The sequence below is a fragment of the Melospiza melodia genome, chromosome 6 (assembly GCF_035770615.1).
Source record: "Melospiza melodia melodia isolate bMelMel2 chromosome 6, bMelMel2.pri, whole genome shotgun sequence".
Lineage (NCBI taxonomy): Eukaryota > Metazoa > Chordata > Aves > Passeriformes > Passerellidae > Melospiza > Melospiza melodia.
The window spans coordinates 63,067,141-63,085,854 of NC_086199.1; the positions used below are offsets into that span (position 1 = coordinate 63,067,141).

At 38.0% G+C, this 18,714-nt stretch overlaps 1 protein-coding gene across 1 annotated transcript in view; it reads right to left on the reverse strand.

Moving 5' to 3' along the window:
- The window catches only part of LOC134419936 (mucin-5AC-like), a 30,596-nt gene extending 14,189 nt beyond the window's left edge, over window positions 1-16,407 (reverse strand). Inside the window, exons 1-21 of the mRNA XM_063159538.1 lie at window positions 16,383-16,407; window positions 15,697-15,759; window positions 14,697-14,762; window positions 14,050-14,311; window positions 13,512-13,626; window positions 12,819-12,909; window positions 11,873-11,982; window positions 11,449-11,665; window positions 10,372-10,497; window positions 9,787-9,904; window positions 8,790-8,928; window positions 7,668-7,778; window positions 6,403-6,472; window positions 5,851-5,988; window positions 5,602-5,766; window positions 5,007-5,101; window positions 4,154-4,280; window positions 3,210-3,465; window positions 1,597-1,649; window positions 1,120-1,220; window positions 188-339 (exon numbers count right to left, since the gene is read on the reverse strand). Coding sequence (XP_063015608.1) covers window positions 188-339; window positions 1,120-1,220; window positions 1,597-1,649; window positions 3,210-3,465; window positions 4,154-4,280; window positions 5,007-5,101; window positions 5,602-5,766; window positions 5,851-5,988; window positions 6,403-6,472; window positions 7,668-7,778; window positions 8,790-8,928; window positions 9,787-9,904; window positions 10,372-10,497; window positions 11,449-11,665; window positions 11,873-11,982; window positions 12,819-12,909; window positions 13,512-13,626; window positions 14,050-14,311; window positions 14,697-14,762; window positions 15,697-15,759; window positions 16,383-16,407 — 2,600 coding nt within the window. The remainder of the gene's footprint in view (window positions 1-187; window positions 340-1,119; window positions 1,221-1,596; window positions 1,650-3,209; window positions 3,466-4,153; window positions 4,281-5,006; window positions 5,102-5,601; window positions 5,767-5,850; window positions 5,989-6,402; window positions 6,473-7,667; window positions 7,779-8,789; window positions 8,929-9,786; window positions 9,905-10,371; window positions 10,498-11,448; window positions 11,666-11,872; window positions 11,983-12,818; window positions 12,910-13,511; window positions 13,627-14,049; window positions 14,312-14,696; window positions 14,763-15,696; window positions 15,760-16,382) is intronic.
- Window positions 16,408-18,714: the final 2,307 nt, after the last annotated feature.

Genomic DNA, 18,714 nt, shown 5'->3' on the forward strand with positions numbered 1-18,714 from the left:
GTGCTTTGGCCATCTGTCAGATATTAGAAGGCAACCTTCTCATACTGCGTAACCCAAAACTAAAAGATCTAAAATCCATCAACTCATTAGATTTGGAATCCAAATCTTTCCTTGTTCTTTTACTATAAAAGGTCTTTAGAAAAGCAAATGATGGAACCAGGAATGCTACTTCTGCAGATATTCTTACCAGGTGTTACAGTCGAAGTCGATCTTTTCTCCAGGCTGATACGTGGCTTCATTGTGAATACATGGACATTCCTCTTCAGGAATACAACCACCATTCCCATCTAACACAAGCCCATCTGGGCATATGCAGCCAGATGTACATTGTGAGCTATACTGGAAAAGATAAAAGAAAAACATAATTTTAGAGTGAAATGATCACATTAGAAAAAGGAAGATTAAGTTCTCATTAAAGGTGCCTTATATGGTCTTATTGCTGCCCAACTTAAATAGGAGAGGATTATAAAGTAATTAAAGGGTAATGGAACAAAAAGGTTATTAGCCATAGATTTAATAAAATATAAATCTGTCAAAGAAAATTTTTTTATGTATACCAATCCTGATTGTTCTGCTGGAACCTGTGAAATTTAAAACACATTGGCTCTTGCACTTTGTAATGGATGATTTGTGACTGAATGGAACTTTAAAAGAAAGACAAGTAATATTTTTTTCAGTTTGGCTGAGTTATGTTGAAATTTATTTATCTCATATGGTACTTACTATGAAATGGCATGTGGCTACCAAGAACTTAAGTGGAGTAACATGATTAGATGCAGCATGGTATGAGAAAGAATAATTTCTCTTAGCCCACTTTTAGCCTTTCCTTCAGAAGGCAAATAAGCAGTAGAGCTGTAGATTTTTCACTACTAGTTACTGTTACCTGCAGTAGCTGAAGAAAGGTAGACACTAATCTTAAGAATTAATTTGGATATTACTTATTATATTTTGATCCAAGGGTTCCATTGTTAATGCTTCATAACATCATTTTAGGGCTTCTGGTACAAGAAAAATGTATCTGTGTTGTAGGTTTGGAGTAGATCCAATAGATAATTACTTCAGCAGCAAGAGCATAGACAAACCTGGAAGCACCATTTCATTGGGCCATGACATACTTACACACTGCATATCCAGAGTCTGGCAACTTTTTTGACATTCTGCTCCAGTTGTTCCTGCTGTGCTGTTTTTACAGTCAAAGTAGACCATGGGAGATTCACAGACTAGAGGAAGGAAAGAAGTGGCACAGGGCTTATTTCACACTGTAGCCATTTAAACCATCTATAAGTTCTTTGGAAATTCCCTGTTTCAGTCAGCAGAGATTGTTGTCCCTATTTAACCTGCTGATAAGATTCACTACAGAGTACTGGACTCCCCCCCCCCCCCAAAAACCCCACAAAATATATCAGAACAAAAAGTCTTTCTGTAAAAAGAGGTTTTATGAGTAATCTAGATCACTCCTGCCTTTTATGACAACTGTAGCACTATGACTAAGTGAGAAATGCTTCTATTAAAAATCCATTAAGAAGAATCAATTCTATGAACTATTCTGTGCAAGACCTCGTAAAGAGAAAAAAGTAAGTAGAAGATTATTTTTACCTGAAGTTGGATTTGGTGCTCCAATGCAATTCAGTCTTCCCTGGACACAAGTGCTGTGAGAGAAGGAAAAACAATCTATTTTATTATCTCCTCTCAAACCAAATATTAAGATTGAGAGCTACTTATCCCTTCAAGTTTCAGAACTTTCAAAGGAATTTTGAAAACCTGTTTTGCAGTCTTGGGAAAGAATTTCTCTCAATACCACTACACATGCTGTTTTCATATGATATCCATTGCTGCTTAGCAGGAAAATTCATAGGTTGTAATGCATATTTGTCATTGCTTGTTACTTACATTCTCATAAGATCTCCTCTTGTTGCTGTTGTTGTAATTTTATACTTGAAAGATTATGGAATTAAATAAAAAATGTACCGAAGTACAATTGCCCTATCAATCTAGAAATATTACACAACCCTAGAAACCTTTAGGATTGAAAAGACCCTTGAGATCCTCAAGTCCAACCATTAACCCAGCACTGCCAAGTCCACCACTAAACCATGTCCCTATGTGCCATATCTCCATGACTTTTAAATAATTGCAGGGATAATGACTCAACCACTTCCCTGGGCAACGTGTACCAGTACTTGACAACCATTTCAGTACAAAATTTTTCTTAACATCCAATCAAAACAACCCCCGGTGCAACTTGAGGCCATTTCCTTCCATCCTGTCACTTGGTACCTGAGAGAAGAGCCTGACCCACACCTCACCACAACCTCCTTTTAGGCAGTTTTAGAGTGTGAGTGTCTTCGCTGAGCCTCCTTTTCTCCAGGTTAAACAACCTCAGGTCCTTCAGCTGTTCTTCATAATACCTGTGCTCCAGACCTGCTCTGCTGTCCTTTTCTGAACATAGTCCAGCATCAAAACGCCTTTCTGATTGTGAGAGACTCAAAACTGAACACAGGATTTGAGGTACAGCTCACCAGGACCAAATACAGGGGGACAATCACTTCCCTAATGTCAAAAGCTTTACAAAAGTCCAGGCAGACAATATCCACAGCCTTTCCCTCATCCACTAAGTAGGTCACCTTGGCATATAAGAAGATCAGGTACGTTAAGTAGCAGCTGCCTTTCCCAAACCCATGCTGGCTGGGCCTGATCCCCTGTTTGCCCTGTATGTGCCACTCAAGACAATCTGCTCTGTGTCCTTCCCTGGCACCAAGGTCACGCTGACAGGGCTGCAGTTCACCAGATCCTTCTTCTGGCCCGCCCTGTAAATGGGCATCACATTTGCTGACCTCCAGTCAACCAGGACCTCCAAGGTTAACCAGACTGCTGACAAATGATTGAAAGTGCCTCTGTGAACTTCCACCAGCTCCCTCAGTGCCCTTGTGTGGACCCCCTCTGGCCCCATAGAGTTGTGTGTATTTAAATGGTGTAACAGGTCATTAACCATATCACTTTTCATTGTAGTGGCTCCATTCTGCCCTCTGCCCTCATCCTGCAACTCAGGGGAATATATATCATTTGTAAATTTGAAAATAAAGTCAAAAGAACTTGAAGAAATTGAAGAGAGAGCATTCTTTTGAAATTCAGGGTGAAACCATCTTACACATTCCAGACTTTAATGAGAAAATACACGTTATTTGAATGTTTTAAAAAAGATTACTTACCATACACGCCCATTTTCATGGACCACTTCTCCAAATGGTATAGGAGATCCTTTGTAGTAGCAGGGGCACTCATTAGCAGGCACACATTTGCCACTCTCATCCATGTAGGTTCCATTTACACAGGTGCAGCCATCAACTGGGACAAACTTAATATTGCATGTGACATCAGGCTCACTCAGAGAGCGGCAGGTGGGTTGGCAGGAAGAGATGGTATAGCTGTAACTCAGGGATTTGGGACATGAGGTGGTGTATTTTGCTTGAGAGAGGAAAATAAAATAGATTGTTAATTCCAGATGGTTAATTCTCTTGTGAAAAAATAAAAATCATAGGCAGTAGAAATAACATGTAAACAATACACCTCTGTTTATGTTGCATATTTCATGTAAATGTATTTCTGAATAATTTCAGAGTTTGATCTGAAAAGCTATTGTATGTGTGGAGTAAATAATGCATGCAAAGAAGAAAAGATTTTTTCAAATGGAAGTTCAGAAGGAAACCTCCATTTGCTGCTGCCATTCAATGCCAAGATGCCTAAACCTCTTGAGGAATGAGACAAGAACCCAGCATTCAGCTTCAAAGACATGCATCTGCAAGTGTTCTGGTCAGTATTACTAGTAATGTTATTCTAATACAGCACATTATCTCTGCAACAACTTGTGATACTTGTAAAGCTGTAGTGAAACTCTAAGTTGCACAGAAACAGGTGGAGGCACTTCCATAAAAACAGTCCCTTTCATAATCAAGCCACATCTCCCTTCTATTCCTATTCACTCTTGCCAGCAATGGATTGATTCTAAGCGGACAGCAGAGAACTACTTCCAGGAGTGCACTTAACAAAATCCTTTCCTCATCACTTAGTGATTTGTCTAGAAATGAGTAGAAAATAATCTCTGATCAGCAATTTTTATTGATGTGTGTTCTTAGGAAATGAGGAGAGTACTTACTGCAGACATCAGCCCTCCATCCCTGCAGCTGGATTCCTTTTGCAGCACAAGCTCTCACATAGGCAGACAGAGCTGCACACAGACAGTCCTCGCTATTTTCACAGTTACATGTGTCAAACATGCAGTTCTAAGAATGGAGAGAAAAATAAGGTCTCAGCACTGGTAATATTGTCAGTCTTTAAAAAAACAGTGAACTTTATCTTTCAAGTCTTATTCCTTAATCTTTCTTCAGATATGCTCACTCAGAGATAACAGTAACACAGCTTTATCACTTTCTAGTCCTTGTCTAAGGTTCCTGGCAGGGGAAATAGTGGTCTTAAATTCTGTTATACATTTTGCAGCTTCTTGGTCCTCTGAACCGTTTTGGTGGATGTGCTGCACAATAGCACCCAAAGCTCTATTCACAACGTGCAGTCCAGACATCCCATTTCACCGGTGTCAGCACCTGGGTCACTCCTAGTGAGAAGAGTGGTTTGCAACAGGTTGTTAGCAGAGTGATGGTAATTAGGTAATGGGCTGTCTGTTCCAAGCAGTCATTAATGAGATGCCAGGCTGATAAGGTAACAATTGACTGATATTCAAACAAGCATTTGACATGCCTTTAAATACACTATCTGGCTTATGTGTAAAACCACTGGGAGTAAATAGCTGCCTTTTCATCAGCAAACAAGTCAGGATCTTGCAGCCAAGACTGACAACCGAAATAAAGTAGTGTTACAACACAAAGAGAAACACATGTTGAAAGAAGGAAGTTCTGCAGCACAGCAATGGGGATACAGGCATTGCCTCAGACATGTCTGGAACAGCCCCTATTTCTGTTGTTTCCGAAGGGAAAAGCAGTCGGGCAAAGTACCGTGTGGTAAACAGTGGGATTCACTGCATAGTGACAAGCAGCAAAAGGTCCTGTGCTGTCAGTGAGCAGTCCACACCAATGCTGAGCGTATTTTTCTGTGAAATGAAGAAACAATAAAAATGCACATTACTCTTTGTACTTCATTAGTCATAAACCCATGCTTGCCCTGGCCTGTGCAGACAGTTCTGACATTCCATTAAATCTCTTCTTCTCCTATCTTTATTTTTTCTCTTTTCACTCAGCTTGTGGGTCACGGTTCCTAAAACCAAAGAAGAGGACTTGCTGAAGGAGATGAATTAAAGGTTTCCAAAGATGCTTCAGTAATCCACTTCTCTGACACCAAGCTGTCAGCTTGGACATCTACTCTATTTTCAGTGTCCTTGCAGTTTGCTTCACTTACGCTTCTGTCACTCTTTTTTTACATCCTTACTTATCTTCAGTGCATTCATTTTGAATATTTGTTTCTGATTTCAGATGTAGGTTTTTATAAAATATTTAAGTTTTTATTTTTTAATCTTTGTTTTCCAACAGATGTATTTTCCTTAGAGATGAGCAAAAAGAAAAAAACAAACCAGAAGTTTTAAGAAGCACTCACCATTATCAATGCTGAGTGCACAAGGATTCTCAAAACTCTGCTGGATATTAGGGCATGAGGCCTGAGTTTTCCATGTATTAGCAAATGCTGATGCTGTTCCTTCAATTATTCCACTTATGACCTTGAAGTCGTCACTTTGGATGTTATTGAAATTTCCACAGAGACCTGTTGAAAAGCAGTGAAAAGTTTATACTGCTCTGACTACGAAAAAAGACATTGATCAAGGAGTCCTTTACTTCATTCACTCACCACAAGTCTGGTTTTTGAAAGAAGCATCCAGACGCACAAACACTTGCATCACAGGTGTGAACTGCACTTCAACCTGGACGCCAAAGCTTGTGTCCATGATCATGAAGAATGAGGAAGGTCTGAACATGGTGACATTAGCTGCACATGAGAAACAAAACAGTCACTTTCTGAACAAGGCCAAATGCTGAAAACACAATGCTGCTCTTTTTAAATTTCTATTGCATTTTTTTGCAAATTCAGAAGTGAAATAAAGATCTGGAGGTCAGAGATATCACATGGAATCCTTAGCTATTGAAACAAAAATAAAATTTCTTTCTAAGCAAGTGTGAGCAGAGGGGTAGGAAAAAAAAAGAGGTAAAATAGGTAAAGAGATGTCTTCTGCCTTCACTTTGGTGCAGTGAGAAGGAAGTAAATCTGAGAGTAATCAAATCAGAAGACTAAATTCTGTTTGCTACAGTTTGAACATTTGCCTGTGCTTGTCCAGCATGACACCAAACATCCCACTTTACTTCAAAAGCACTTGTGTAATTTACTGTTAGAGGAAAAAACTACCTGCGGAAATGGGCAGCTGGGTGTAGATGGAGTTCACAAACACACCGCCATCAGGTTTGACCTCCACAATCTGATAAGGAAGAGGAACAAAAGGCAACTCTGTGACTTACAGAATGGTTTGGCTTGGGAGGGACTATTAAAGGTCATCCAGCTCCAACCCCCCTGCTATGGGACACCTTCCACTGGGCCAGGTTGCTCAAAGCCCCATCCAACCTGGTCTGGACACTTACAGGGATGGCACATCCACAGATTCTCTCAGCAACCAGCCCCAGTGTTTCACCACCCCCATGGTAAAGAATTTCTTCCCAATATCTAATCTAAACCTGCTCTCTTTCAGTCTGAAGCCATTCCTCCTGGTCATAGGACCTTGTGCCTTAGTAAAAGTCCCGCTCCAGCTTTCTTGTAGGTCCATTTTAGGGACTGAAAAGCTCTCATTTTAGGGACTAAAAGTCTCTCCAGAGCTTTCCCTTCTCCAGGCTGAACAGCCCCAACTCTCTCAAATCTTTCCTGATAGGAAAGGTGCTCCTATGTGTTCATCTGTGGCCTCCTCTGGACCTGTTCCCACAGGTCCATGTTCTTCTTACACTCAGGAGCCCAGAGCTGGATGCAGCACTCCAGGGGAGTCTTGCCAGAGCAAGGCAGAGGGAAAGAATCCCCTTTCCCACCCTGCTGGCCACACTGCTTTGGACATAGCCCAGGCTGGCCTTCTAGCATGCCAACAATGTGTGAAAAATAACTATAGTCCAAAGAGAAATAATGAGGAGAACCCCGGTGATATTAATTAAACCAGTATTCAATAAAAAGGTAGATCTTTGTGATTTCACCTACCCCCTATTTCTACTTTGTACACTGTACTAATTTTCCCTGCCAGAAAAGAATTACTTTTAAAGAGACTTTCTCGGCTTCTTGAGGGATTACATCATGTTATTTTCTTTGAACACATCTTAGTGATTAATTACATCACTAACTTTGGTAATCACAATTACTAACCTTGAAGCTTATGGTCTTTTCCCATCTAATTGGCAGAGAAAATAGCTTTTTTCTGCTTTGTGAGTACAATATGTTTCTTAATGAAATTCCACAAAGCCAAATTTATGGCTGATCTGATTTTCATAACAAAATCCACTTTTTTTCACTTGATTAAAAATATCATCTACTCATCATACATATGCTGAAAATCTGACAAAGAAATGCAGCTGCCTGACTGATTAAGCCCTAGTTTCTTTTCTCCCCATATTTTTATTGTGCTTATTTTGCATTCTTACAGTTTGTCCTTTATTCATGTTGAGGGTCACTGACTTCAGGCAGGTCTCAGTGTCAGTCAGGCCACATTTGCGTAGTTCTGCCAGGATGGTAAATTTTTCATCTGTACAGTCCTGAAAAAAAAAAAAGTCAAGTTATTTCACTGAAGAATAATTACAGGAAGTTTTCCCTATAAAATTTGCAAAAAAGCTTTCCCTATAAAATTTTCTCTCAATTCTGAAAAAGTATTTCTTTTTCTGGACAAGATATAGACTGTAACAAATCCCAGAGCTGCTTTGGCTGAAGATTCAATTTTTCCCTGTTTGAATTATCAGGAACAAGAAATGTAGAATCTGGATTTTATTGATTGTATCCATACAGATGTCAAGATGGAGATCCATATTCACATTTGGTAGTTTTATTCATGACAGCTTCTTATGTTTTATTAAATTCTATTGTAACTCTCATTTTTTTGTAGCTGGTATCAATCCTAGACAAAAATTTCTGATAAAATATGTTTTTGGTGAACAGTAACATACAACATTTAATTTCCATTTTCTGAATAGTGCAGATGGGGAAAAAGGAAAGAAAACAACAAACAGAAAAAGCCCCTAAAACATCAAAACATTTCACCTACACATGTCTGTAATTAAATATTTTAATTATAATAATTTCCAAATCTTCCATTTCCTTTGAGTTATTTTTAAATGTTTAAAAACATTTAAAAGTGAAGTGAAATGCATCAATTAACTTGAAGTTTTTCTGTATTTAAACTCAATGAAAATGAAAAAAGGGCTGTTTTATAATCTTTATTTTTAAGAACAGTTACTGTAGTTTTTAGAGTTGTACCATTTGGCCAAATACCACATAATAGAGTAACATGGCAAAAATTATGCAACCCAATAAGAGAGCTGGATTAGTTGTACTGAAGGTTGCACACTAGGCAAATTCTTAAAAAGACAGTGCTCTTCAATTACTCTCACAGAACTGGAAATTTTCCAGTGAGCACCACATACAGCTAAGTGGCAGGGAATTTAATGTCTGTGTGTCAGAGGTGCTAAGTTTCTTAAGTGTTGATAGAGACCATGTTTTCTTCCTATAAATCTCTGAGGCTTTATGACCTGGAAGCATCCTCTGAGTCCCACCTTAGAGAGGACGTAGGTGCAGTCTCCGTGGTGATCATAGTGCTTCGTATCATAGGTGGAAATGTGGGAACCTCCCACTACAGAGCACGTTCCTGGGCAGGACTTGTCCTGGCAGCTCCACTGGCCCCCATTACAGGTACTGCGAGAATAAAGTGAAATCAGTAACAGTGGAATCCAGAACAAGAGGACATACAGTGCTGTTTGGTGCAGCTGCTTTGCTGTTGTTTTTCCCTTCAAGCTGTGGTTTGACACACAGGTTTAAGAGTTTCAAAAACTCTTGAACATTACAGTTCAAAAACACGGCGAACTTGTGATTCAACGTATTAAAATCAATTTCTCTGGTAACCATTCTCCTTGCTTATCTGATTGTTTTCTTCTTTAGATAGGTGGACTCTCCAAAACAGGTTTTGGATAAATAATTGTGTGGATTTTTTCAGGTGACATAAAGCACAATGTCAAGTTAAAATATCTCCTGGGTGGTTTTGGGGTTTCTTTTTGTAATACAAATGTATTATAAATTAACAAATAAGAAAAGGTAACTCCACATCTGCTCCTGAAGCAGACTATGTCTATTTTCAAAGCTGATGTGGTAGAGCACAGGTACAGGATTAATAATTGAGACATTGAGCTTGTATTGTGTCATCCCTTGCTTTCTCCAGAGAAAATAAATATTTGCAAATACATTAATGACTGCAGCTTCATTCCTCTGGAGAATTCCAAATGTTTGAACAAAATAAACAAAGGGGAAGCATTTTAATTGACTGGTGAGAAATCTAAACATTGTAAATCCTTGCTTTGATCACCATGAGTTAGAGTGCAAAGCTAGTTGTGGCTGTTGCTAAATAAAACAAATAATGTTCTTTAGGGGTGCTTTGGAAATGTAGCAGTCAGTTAAATACACATATCAATTACCAATTATGCAATTGCATATAATAAACTATTAAACCCGTTAAATATATGAGAGGAAACAGTGAGTTAGAAAAGAAACAAAGGTTACCAGGTCTGGCATGGTTCTGAAAAAGAAGCTCCTGTAGCATAGGTTTTGCCATTGTAAATACAGGAGCACTCCTGCTGGGGAATGCAGCCAGAATTGTTGATGTCATCAAATACAGTCCCTAGATTAAAAAAAAAAAAAAGAAAAAAAGGACAAAACTTGATCAATTAAAGAAGCATTTCCTACAACCATTTTATTTGTTACAAATCCTAAATATTTTCTTAGCAAGAGACCTGCAGTTGTGAGTGGACACACCAATGCTGAGGACAGCAGGACTGTCAGTTTGCTGAGGGAAGGATTCAGGCTTTGTATTCCTAAATTCCACTTGCTCTGAAAGAGGGACTTTCAACCAGCATAGGTGGCTGGTTGAAAGATTGGTCTTGATCCCTTTGCTGTTCTTTTATCCTGCTTTCTGCATATTGCACGTGTATTGGCAATTAATTCAGACATCTTTTCTCAGCTGACACATGACAAATGCTTATCACTGGCAGCTGTGAAAAATATAACTATATGAGGCTTAAATCCCATGCAACCTACAGGTAAGCTCTTGTTCTTTGAGATCAGAGATGTGAGTGCTTAAGGACTTGCCTGGGGGGCAGAAACAGCCATCGATACAGTGTTCTTCACAAAACAGAGATCGTTCAGGATTCGTGCATGTGTCAGTACAGGGGGAGTTGCACTCCTGGTACTGCATGTTGTAAGGACACGTCTTGGCTGAAATTTAAAGGAAGAGAGTATTATTTTTTTCAGACAAAAGTATTTCTAGTTCTCCATACACTTATATCCATTTAAGTTTTAAAGCTAGATTAAAAAAAAAAAAAAAAAAAACAACAAAAAAAAAAAAACCAACAAAAAACCCCACACCAAACTGCAATTGACTATAGCTCTCAAAATTTGCAAGTTTAACCACCTAAATCCCTATTTTACAGTTGAGATGCGCATTCCATGACTCCGGTGCTGAACTGGCTCAATGACTGGATTTCTGTGGACAGCAAGGTAATAACCTCAGAAAGCCAGCAAGGTCTGTTTTTACTGAACGCTCCCTTCCCTGTCAACACCTGTAATGCTAGTGAAATGTAAGACCTAAATTCCTAAGGCTCTAGTATATTTGCATTTTGAGATACCATCAGGAGGACAAATAGCACCTCATGGACTTTAGTTTTGGAGCTGGTGACAGTATCAATAGCTACCCCATAATCAAGTACATGTTTAATCAATACAAATTCATCACTATCAAGCAAGAGGAGATAAATAGGTGATTAGTCAGACATTCACCTGTGAAGATCCAATCAGTTAACTGAGAACAACGAATGCTAGAGCCATCATTAGGAAAAGAATCAGGAATATAAGCAAGCAAGTATGTATGCCTCATTCTTCTTTCTTGTTTCTCCCTTATTTGCTTCCTTCACTGTACCGGTTCATTTAATTACACTTTGACTCTCATTAGAGTATCCATGTTAGTGTTTTGCTAGTATTTAATTCAGTTTGCATTAAAATCCTTAGCTCTTTGGCTGAAGTCTTCATGCTGGAACTTATACATCAGAATTTTCTAAAGGATTCAATCTTGAACAGGCTTTAACTCCTCCTGCATCCTCAGCGGTATTTGAGAGCCTGTTGTTGGTGAGTTACTGAGCATGAAGTAAGGCTGTCTCCAGTGATACTCACGGCACAGTTTTGAAGTTCTCCAGTCCAGGGGCTGCCCACCAGCATGAGCACACTGCCGGGAGTACTCGGCAATGGTGTCACAGATGCACGAGCTGTTTTTAGATTCTTCAGAGCTGCACAAGTCATCTTGGCAAGCCTTAATGTAGTCTTTAACATCAACTAGGTCATTACAGTCGGCAAATGCAGAGCTGGTCAATGTTTTCTCGCATATGTCATCCTTTGGAGGAAAAAATAGACAAGTCTCAGTAAATAGAAAGAAGTTGGAGGGGTGGTATTGTTATTTTTTGTAATTATTATGTAACATAGTCTTATAGCTATCTAAGTTGTTGTTGCCTGAGGACTTTTCCTATTGACCCATATAAAGTTGTAGAAGGGAACAGATAAATTTGAAAGAAAAATAAAAGGACAGTCAAAAGATCCTTACAAGATCATCAGAGCAGTTATATGTTGGGATAGAAGTGGCATCTTCACAGTGTTCTGTTGGCCCATCCATTTTCTGCAGATTCCCAAACTGCAAGGCTGTCATCTTAATATCTGTAGAAAAGAAGTTTAACAATGCAGATCAGAGGTTTTTGTTCAAAGTAACTGCCTGTTATATTTATTTTTTTTCTCTCAAGGACTGGGGTCATGGCTGGCCAAGACAGTTAGGTCCCTTAAGCCTTTAAACGTGATCATCACCCCTTCCAAAGGAAGCACTACATCACTACCTCAATTTACTTTGTACAGCACCCTGGAAAAAGGAAACATTGGAAAACAATTATCAGCCTATTACATCTAGATGCACACTAAGGTTTTTCTCAGAAAAATAACAAACCCTTTTCAGATTGTATTGAGCCTATTCAGGGCAGAGGAAAAAAAAAGATCTAAATGGGAATTCGGACAATGGAGATTGTTGTAAGACAAGGTTTAAGAAAATGTTCAAGCTGGGAATAGTTAAAAAGATAAGATCTTACAAAGATTATGCAAATCAACAGGGAAATGTGGATATACTGATTGTGAGACAAAAATGAAACTAGAAATGTACTGTCTAGAAAATATAATTGCCTTTTTTTTTACTGAATATATTTCTATATTTAATTATCTTATAAGTGCAAATCTGCTCATTTTTATGGAGTTACCTGATTACTTTTACCGGCATGGTTTACAACTGTGGCAAGCAAGAGATATGCAATCAGTTGTTAGCACCAGTACTATATTTACACTCAGAGCATTAACTTACATAATCTGATCTCTCTACTACATATTTTTAAATAGAGATTGAATCGTATCTTATGGGTAAACCATTTGACAGGATGGGAAAGAGGAATGCTGATGATGTCAGCTTGTTGGAGATCACATAAACCTTTTTTTTTTAAATTTAAAACACTTACTGTTTGAAATGAACTCATTGTATATGGGAAAGCCATTGAAGTCACCACAAAGTCCACAAGTCTGATTGGCATATTTCTCATTCAATTCCAGCTAAAATGATGAATAATAAGTTGATAGAAGTTAGTATAAATATTCTAAAGTATATTAAACCCAGAGAAAACAGTTGTACATGCTGTCTCTTAGTATTTCTTGTCAGATCTGTGGAATTTTATTTAAAACATGAAGGATAGAATAAAGACTCAGATTTGATTGCAGAGTCCAAGCTATTGATACTATTGACACAGACTTCAAATTTCACTGTACTATCTATACTATTCTTAGCCACTTTCTATTGATTCTTCAGGAAGAAAAGCAAATCCACAGAAAAAAATGAAGGCATAGGAGAGTGAAATTCAGCTAAAAATATATCTTTGAAGGGGTAATTAGGCCCTATAATAATACCAATAGCTAATGATACAATGAAAGTGATTTTTTTTATCCTGTTTTAAGCAGATGCCTACCATCCACTAGGTATAAATCCATGTAATTTTCCTTAGGGCTACCTGGATACAAGCCTATCTTTACTAAGAAAGAATTGCTCAACAGTGGGAGATAAGAAGGCAGTAGCAACCCCCTAAACAGGTAGAGCCAGGCCTAATCAAAGATTAGCTCTGTTCTCTGAAGGGGTAAACAGGTCCAGGAGCAGTTCTTACCAGAATGCTGTCCTTTTCATTCCACAATAACACAACACCGATTTTGCTGCCGACCTTCACATAAATGCTGCTCTTCTCTATCGTAATACCAGATTGACTATATGGCAGTTGAACTCTGGGAAAAGGCAGAAAGAATGCTAGTTAGCTTCTGATCCAAATGTTTGATAAGAAGGGAAAATCTTGTGGTATCTGCCATCTGTAGGAATTCTAAAATAGTGCATTTTTGAGAAAGAAAATCAATTACAAAATGAGATGGTCCAGCGTTATCAAATACGGATTTAAATTTGGATCCAGCTTCTCAGAACATTTCATCCAAATTTTATTTCTGAGGCAATCCTCAAGGGAAGGATTTATTTTCCATGACAGGAATTAATAACATTTTATTCATTATTTATTTTGGTAAAATTGTCAGATCTATTAAAGAACACAATTTCCCCCCCCCCCCCCCCCCCCCCCACTCCAGGCACACCAAAGTACTTGGCAAGACTGGGGGAAAAAAAGCCTGTGGATACCTAAGAAGTGTTGCGAGTGAATTTACCTGTTGCCATCGACCATGACAGCATCTTTTGTTAGCTCGGCAACGACACCTTCGAGTTTCATGGTGATGCGGTTGATTGTCGGAGTGTTTGCCACCACTTCACGCCTAATCTGGATGTTGAAATCCTCATAGGGAGCGTTGCAGTGGGAGGCAAAAACGTAATTACAGAGCCCGGGGAAGGTGAATATGTCCCCGTCGAAGGTCTTGAAGTGGAAGTTGCCCCACGTGCTGCACACACGGCCATTGTGAGCAGGATTAGCAGCTGTGAATTGAGACTGGCTGTTAAAAATTACTTAAAATCCCCAGCCTCCACATGGGGAAATCAATTTGTCCAAAGCTTCATTTTCTCACGGAATGTTTTTTGCCTGCCTAGCTCCATTTGTTGTTTTCCATCTAACCACTATAGAGCTGTGTATTTATTCATCATTCATATCTATTACTCATATACCCTACAAATGGTTACAGTTATGCTCAGCTAGAGCTTAATTAGTCACCTTCACTTCAGCTAAGAAAACAGTTTATTTCTAATCACCACGTTTCTCCTCTGAATTACCCATGGTTTCCTTTATCAGTGCCTTTCCCCATTTATATCAAAGTCTTCTGTCTATACCCTCTAAAACTGAACACACTTAGTTTCCTTTACTTACGTGTTATTGCTACATTTGTCAGCAGTGATGGGAAGATGTTGAAGCTAGCTGAAATTCCGAAAGAAGCTAGAAAAGAAATAAGAAAGAAATCAAAAACTAGCATAACAATACCTAAATTTGCATGTAGCATAGACCTAGGAAGGACTAGAGAGTTAATATGCCGGACCCAAGGAAACAATGCTAAGCCTGTTTTATTTTACACAGGTTAAAAGTAGATAGTAAAATTTGAGCTCAGGATACTTAAGTCATAAGAAATTGCCTTCAGCTGTGATGATCTGCATTTTTTACTTGGTAACTTTGACCCTTTTATGAAACTATGCTTCATTAAAATATTGGAATTCTTCAGAGACATGGAACAATACAAAAGGCTAAGCTGTACTAAATTAGCTTCTTACTGCTACAAAAGCATTGTTTCCTTCTCATTACACCTCCTCTTTCTAAGGAGGGAAGAAAAACTTTGATTATCACCTTTTCTCTGTATTATATTTTTCTGTTAAGGCGCTGAAAACTCTTCAAAATGACCACACATTGGTTGTACAGGACAGACACAAATCATTACATGGTAAAAGTCAGGGAGGATGGGTTGCCCTCTTGGTTACCCAACATTGGCCACTGATTTCACAGTAGGCCAAAGTGGTCTCACTTCCTTTTTTTAAAAGGAACCAAACATCACTTTGGTGTTATATGTACATGTTCATGCAGATATGCACACAGCCTCTGCAAACACATCTATTTTCTTAGTTAACTATGATTATACAAATATAACCATACTGTGTAATGTCTGTGTACTTAGTAACTGGTGTCTAGTAAATATATTGCTCTTCTTAGAGAGAGAGAGAGTTGTTAATACGCATTACTTTTCATCTGGAACCACTGGCAATATGCTAAGGAGGGTTTTTATTTAAAGCATTTTTATTATTCAGTATGGATGTAGCAAATAAATACAAATACAAATATACATACAAATATAAATACAAATATACAGCATAAATAAATGTACCATTCTGTTTCTGTAGAAGACCTCCAGAGAACTGACTTCCTATTTGGATTCCAATCTGACCGCCTGTGTAAAAAAATGTGAAAAGCATATTAAGAATAATATCCTGAACTTTTCAAGCAAAGCATTTATCTAGGATCAAAGGACCCAGATAAAACTCCATAAAACAAAGGGGAGAGTCTCCTTTATCTTATCAGAGAAAATGAAACAGGCTCCTCAAGAAAGCTAAAATGCAATTATAGAAAGAGACATTCTATTGCAAATACTCCAATTTTCTAATCCAAATAACATATATATTTTTTAATATGCTTTACAATATATTGTAATCCAAATAACATATATCTGCTTTCTGTGTTTCTCTCAAAATTCACTGCAAGAGATTCTAATGACAGGATAACACCCCTTATTTCACTGCTGCACTAGATCTCAGTAATATGTGAAACAATTCAGGAGGAATTCACAAAATGCAGGCAAATAATTTATTAAAATTATTGTGTAGAAGGTGGGTTATAAGAAAAGGCATGGAAGTGGTTAAAAGAATCAAGGGGCTTCAAGCTTCATCCAATAATGGCTGCAGATATTTATGACAGTTTCTCTAGTGTCTGAGCATAGGGCCTTTTTTCAGGGAGCAGATGGGAAGCCTCCATCAGGGACGTAGATTTGTTTTACAGCTGGGTTCAAGGAGGTACCTCTGAGGGACAGTGCAAGGGCCATAGCCTGAGCAGTAACCCAGCAGTAACCGGATGAACCAGGTTTCCTGTTCTACCCATCTACTCAAAGATTGTTCAAAATCACATCTTCTCTGCAGAAAACCTTAAGCATCATGCTATAAAGCTACTTGACCAAGGATTCTTGCTTCAACACCTGAAGCAAAGACTTTCGAGAGACGACAAGTATTCTTTGGAATGCTTTGATTCCTAGAAAAAGACTGACCCTGACCTCCTGGTTTGACGTTCTAAGGTCTTGGATTTTATAAGTAAATATACCAGGCATTTCCTGTAAAAGTTGAAGGGCTACAACTTTATTTTGTGAAGGACTGAATGCAGTCAGGATGTGATAACTGTGCTTGTAACAGATTGACTAATAGGTACCTTTAACCTGCCAAGTCTAAATCCTCACAGGATTTAAGTGATGAAATGACTAATATCTGAATCCTTACCTGGATTATGTGAATGAGCACTGTAGGTGTCTAGAGAATTTCTCAGTCAAACAGAACTGCCTGTGGAGTTTGCCCTAAGTTAGGCCCCCTTTTTCCTTATACAATAGGTGAGAAGAGTTCACAAAGAACCCCACGAGATTACTGGCTTTGGAGCAGAGGGTTCTGGTCAACCCCACCACAGCTAGAAGTTGCTGCAGTGTATGCAGTTTCTTTCAGCTTTAAGCTTTTAATTCTTTTCTCATTTAACTTTGTGCTTGACTGCTGCTGATGTGCAAAGAAGTAACGTGGGACAGAGTTTAAGCATTTTCCATTTCCTGCTCATCTTTGATTATCATAGATAATAAAATTAGGTAAATGTATTCACATCATTATAATTTATACTGGTTATATTAAATGAAAATATGATTGGTGAAAAAATTGATAAAGATCAGGTAAGAGAAATACCTCTTTAAGTCTACATAATAGACTGAAGTTTGCTTTCACATTACACATCCATAGGAATCTCAGCAGGCATAGAATCACAGAAGGTTTGTTTATTCTAGTGTGGGAACCTTCGTAACAGAGCAAAATAGATCTATATATGTATTTTGTTCTGTTAATTTTTCTCAAGGAAACAGCAGGAGCTTTTGTTTACTTAGCAAATACATCATTCCCAAGGAAATTCTACCTGCAGTGGTTTGTTTAGCAATTACAATTACACAATGCCACTTTGTTTACTGTTATAAAAATAAGTGTCTCGGTTGTAAGAAATTTACTATTTGATAATTAGGAAACTAACCTAATTATTAAGAATATTTGGATGCATTCTGCAAAGTCTATATCCAGCTGCTAATTATTGTTGTCACCAGTTTATAAAAGTTAATATTTGACATGAAATATAAAGGCAGTCACACGATATTTGCAGAGACGGCATGGGATGGGACCACTATTCTTTAGTCCGGATATCAGAAAATATTTCCCACTGGGTGTGTTTCAAATAAAGAGGTGTTTGCTGGGCACTGCCTAATCACCACTCATTTGTCAAACCAGTTTATCAGATCAGCACTGCACAGGAGAAATAACTTTCTTGTTCCATGAATGGCTGCAAACATTTCTGACCGACATTGCATAACTCCAAACAGAAGTTTATACTCTACGAGACCGCTGTGTTTTCAAGCACAATAGGGACCAACTGGCCACTGATTCAGTGTTTATTTCACAAACTATAAAGCAGCCTTAAATTATATTTGCACTTTTTAATGTTTTGAAAATGACATGCAAGATAAATTTACCTAGGCAATCTGCAGATTTTAAATTGTCAGTTGACAGGCCAGAAATTACTGTACATGAACAGGACTGACATCAAGCCTGTACTCCTGCAAGTAGCTCCAATTTGATTGGTTCCATAAACTTAACAGGGTTACTCATATTAATAAAAAATGCCAAGATCAACCCTGATTCATGTAACATTGAAAGGTTAAAAAACCCCATCCAAAATAATGGATTGTGGTCTCACATAAATCTCCCTGTCCTGCTCCTACTCAGTATCTGTAATTTATATTAATATTTTGCATAGGGTATTATAAATTAGTAACTGCACTATTAGTTACTGAAATTCCTTGCCATATGAATATTCCCTTCTGGTTTCTTTTGCAAAAGAAGTTGCAAGAAATGTTGAGAAATCTGGTGTTAGCCCCTGATAGATGACAAAATATTGAAAAAGATTGACCAGTGGTCTAATCTAGCAAGTAGAAAATGTAGTGGCTTAGATTTCATAAGAACCATAACAATCATAATGAATTCTAATACAAAATGCAACAGGAATAAAATGCTTTTTAAAGTCATATGGGACACTGAAAAGCTGACATTTTAAGACATCAATA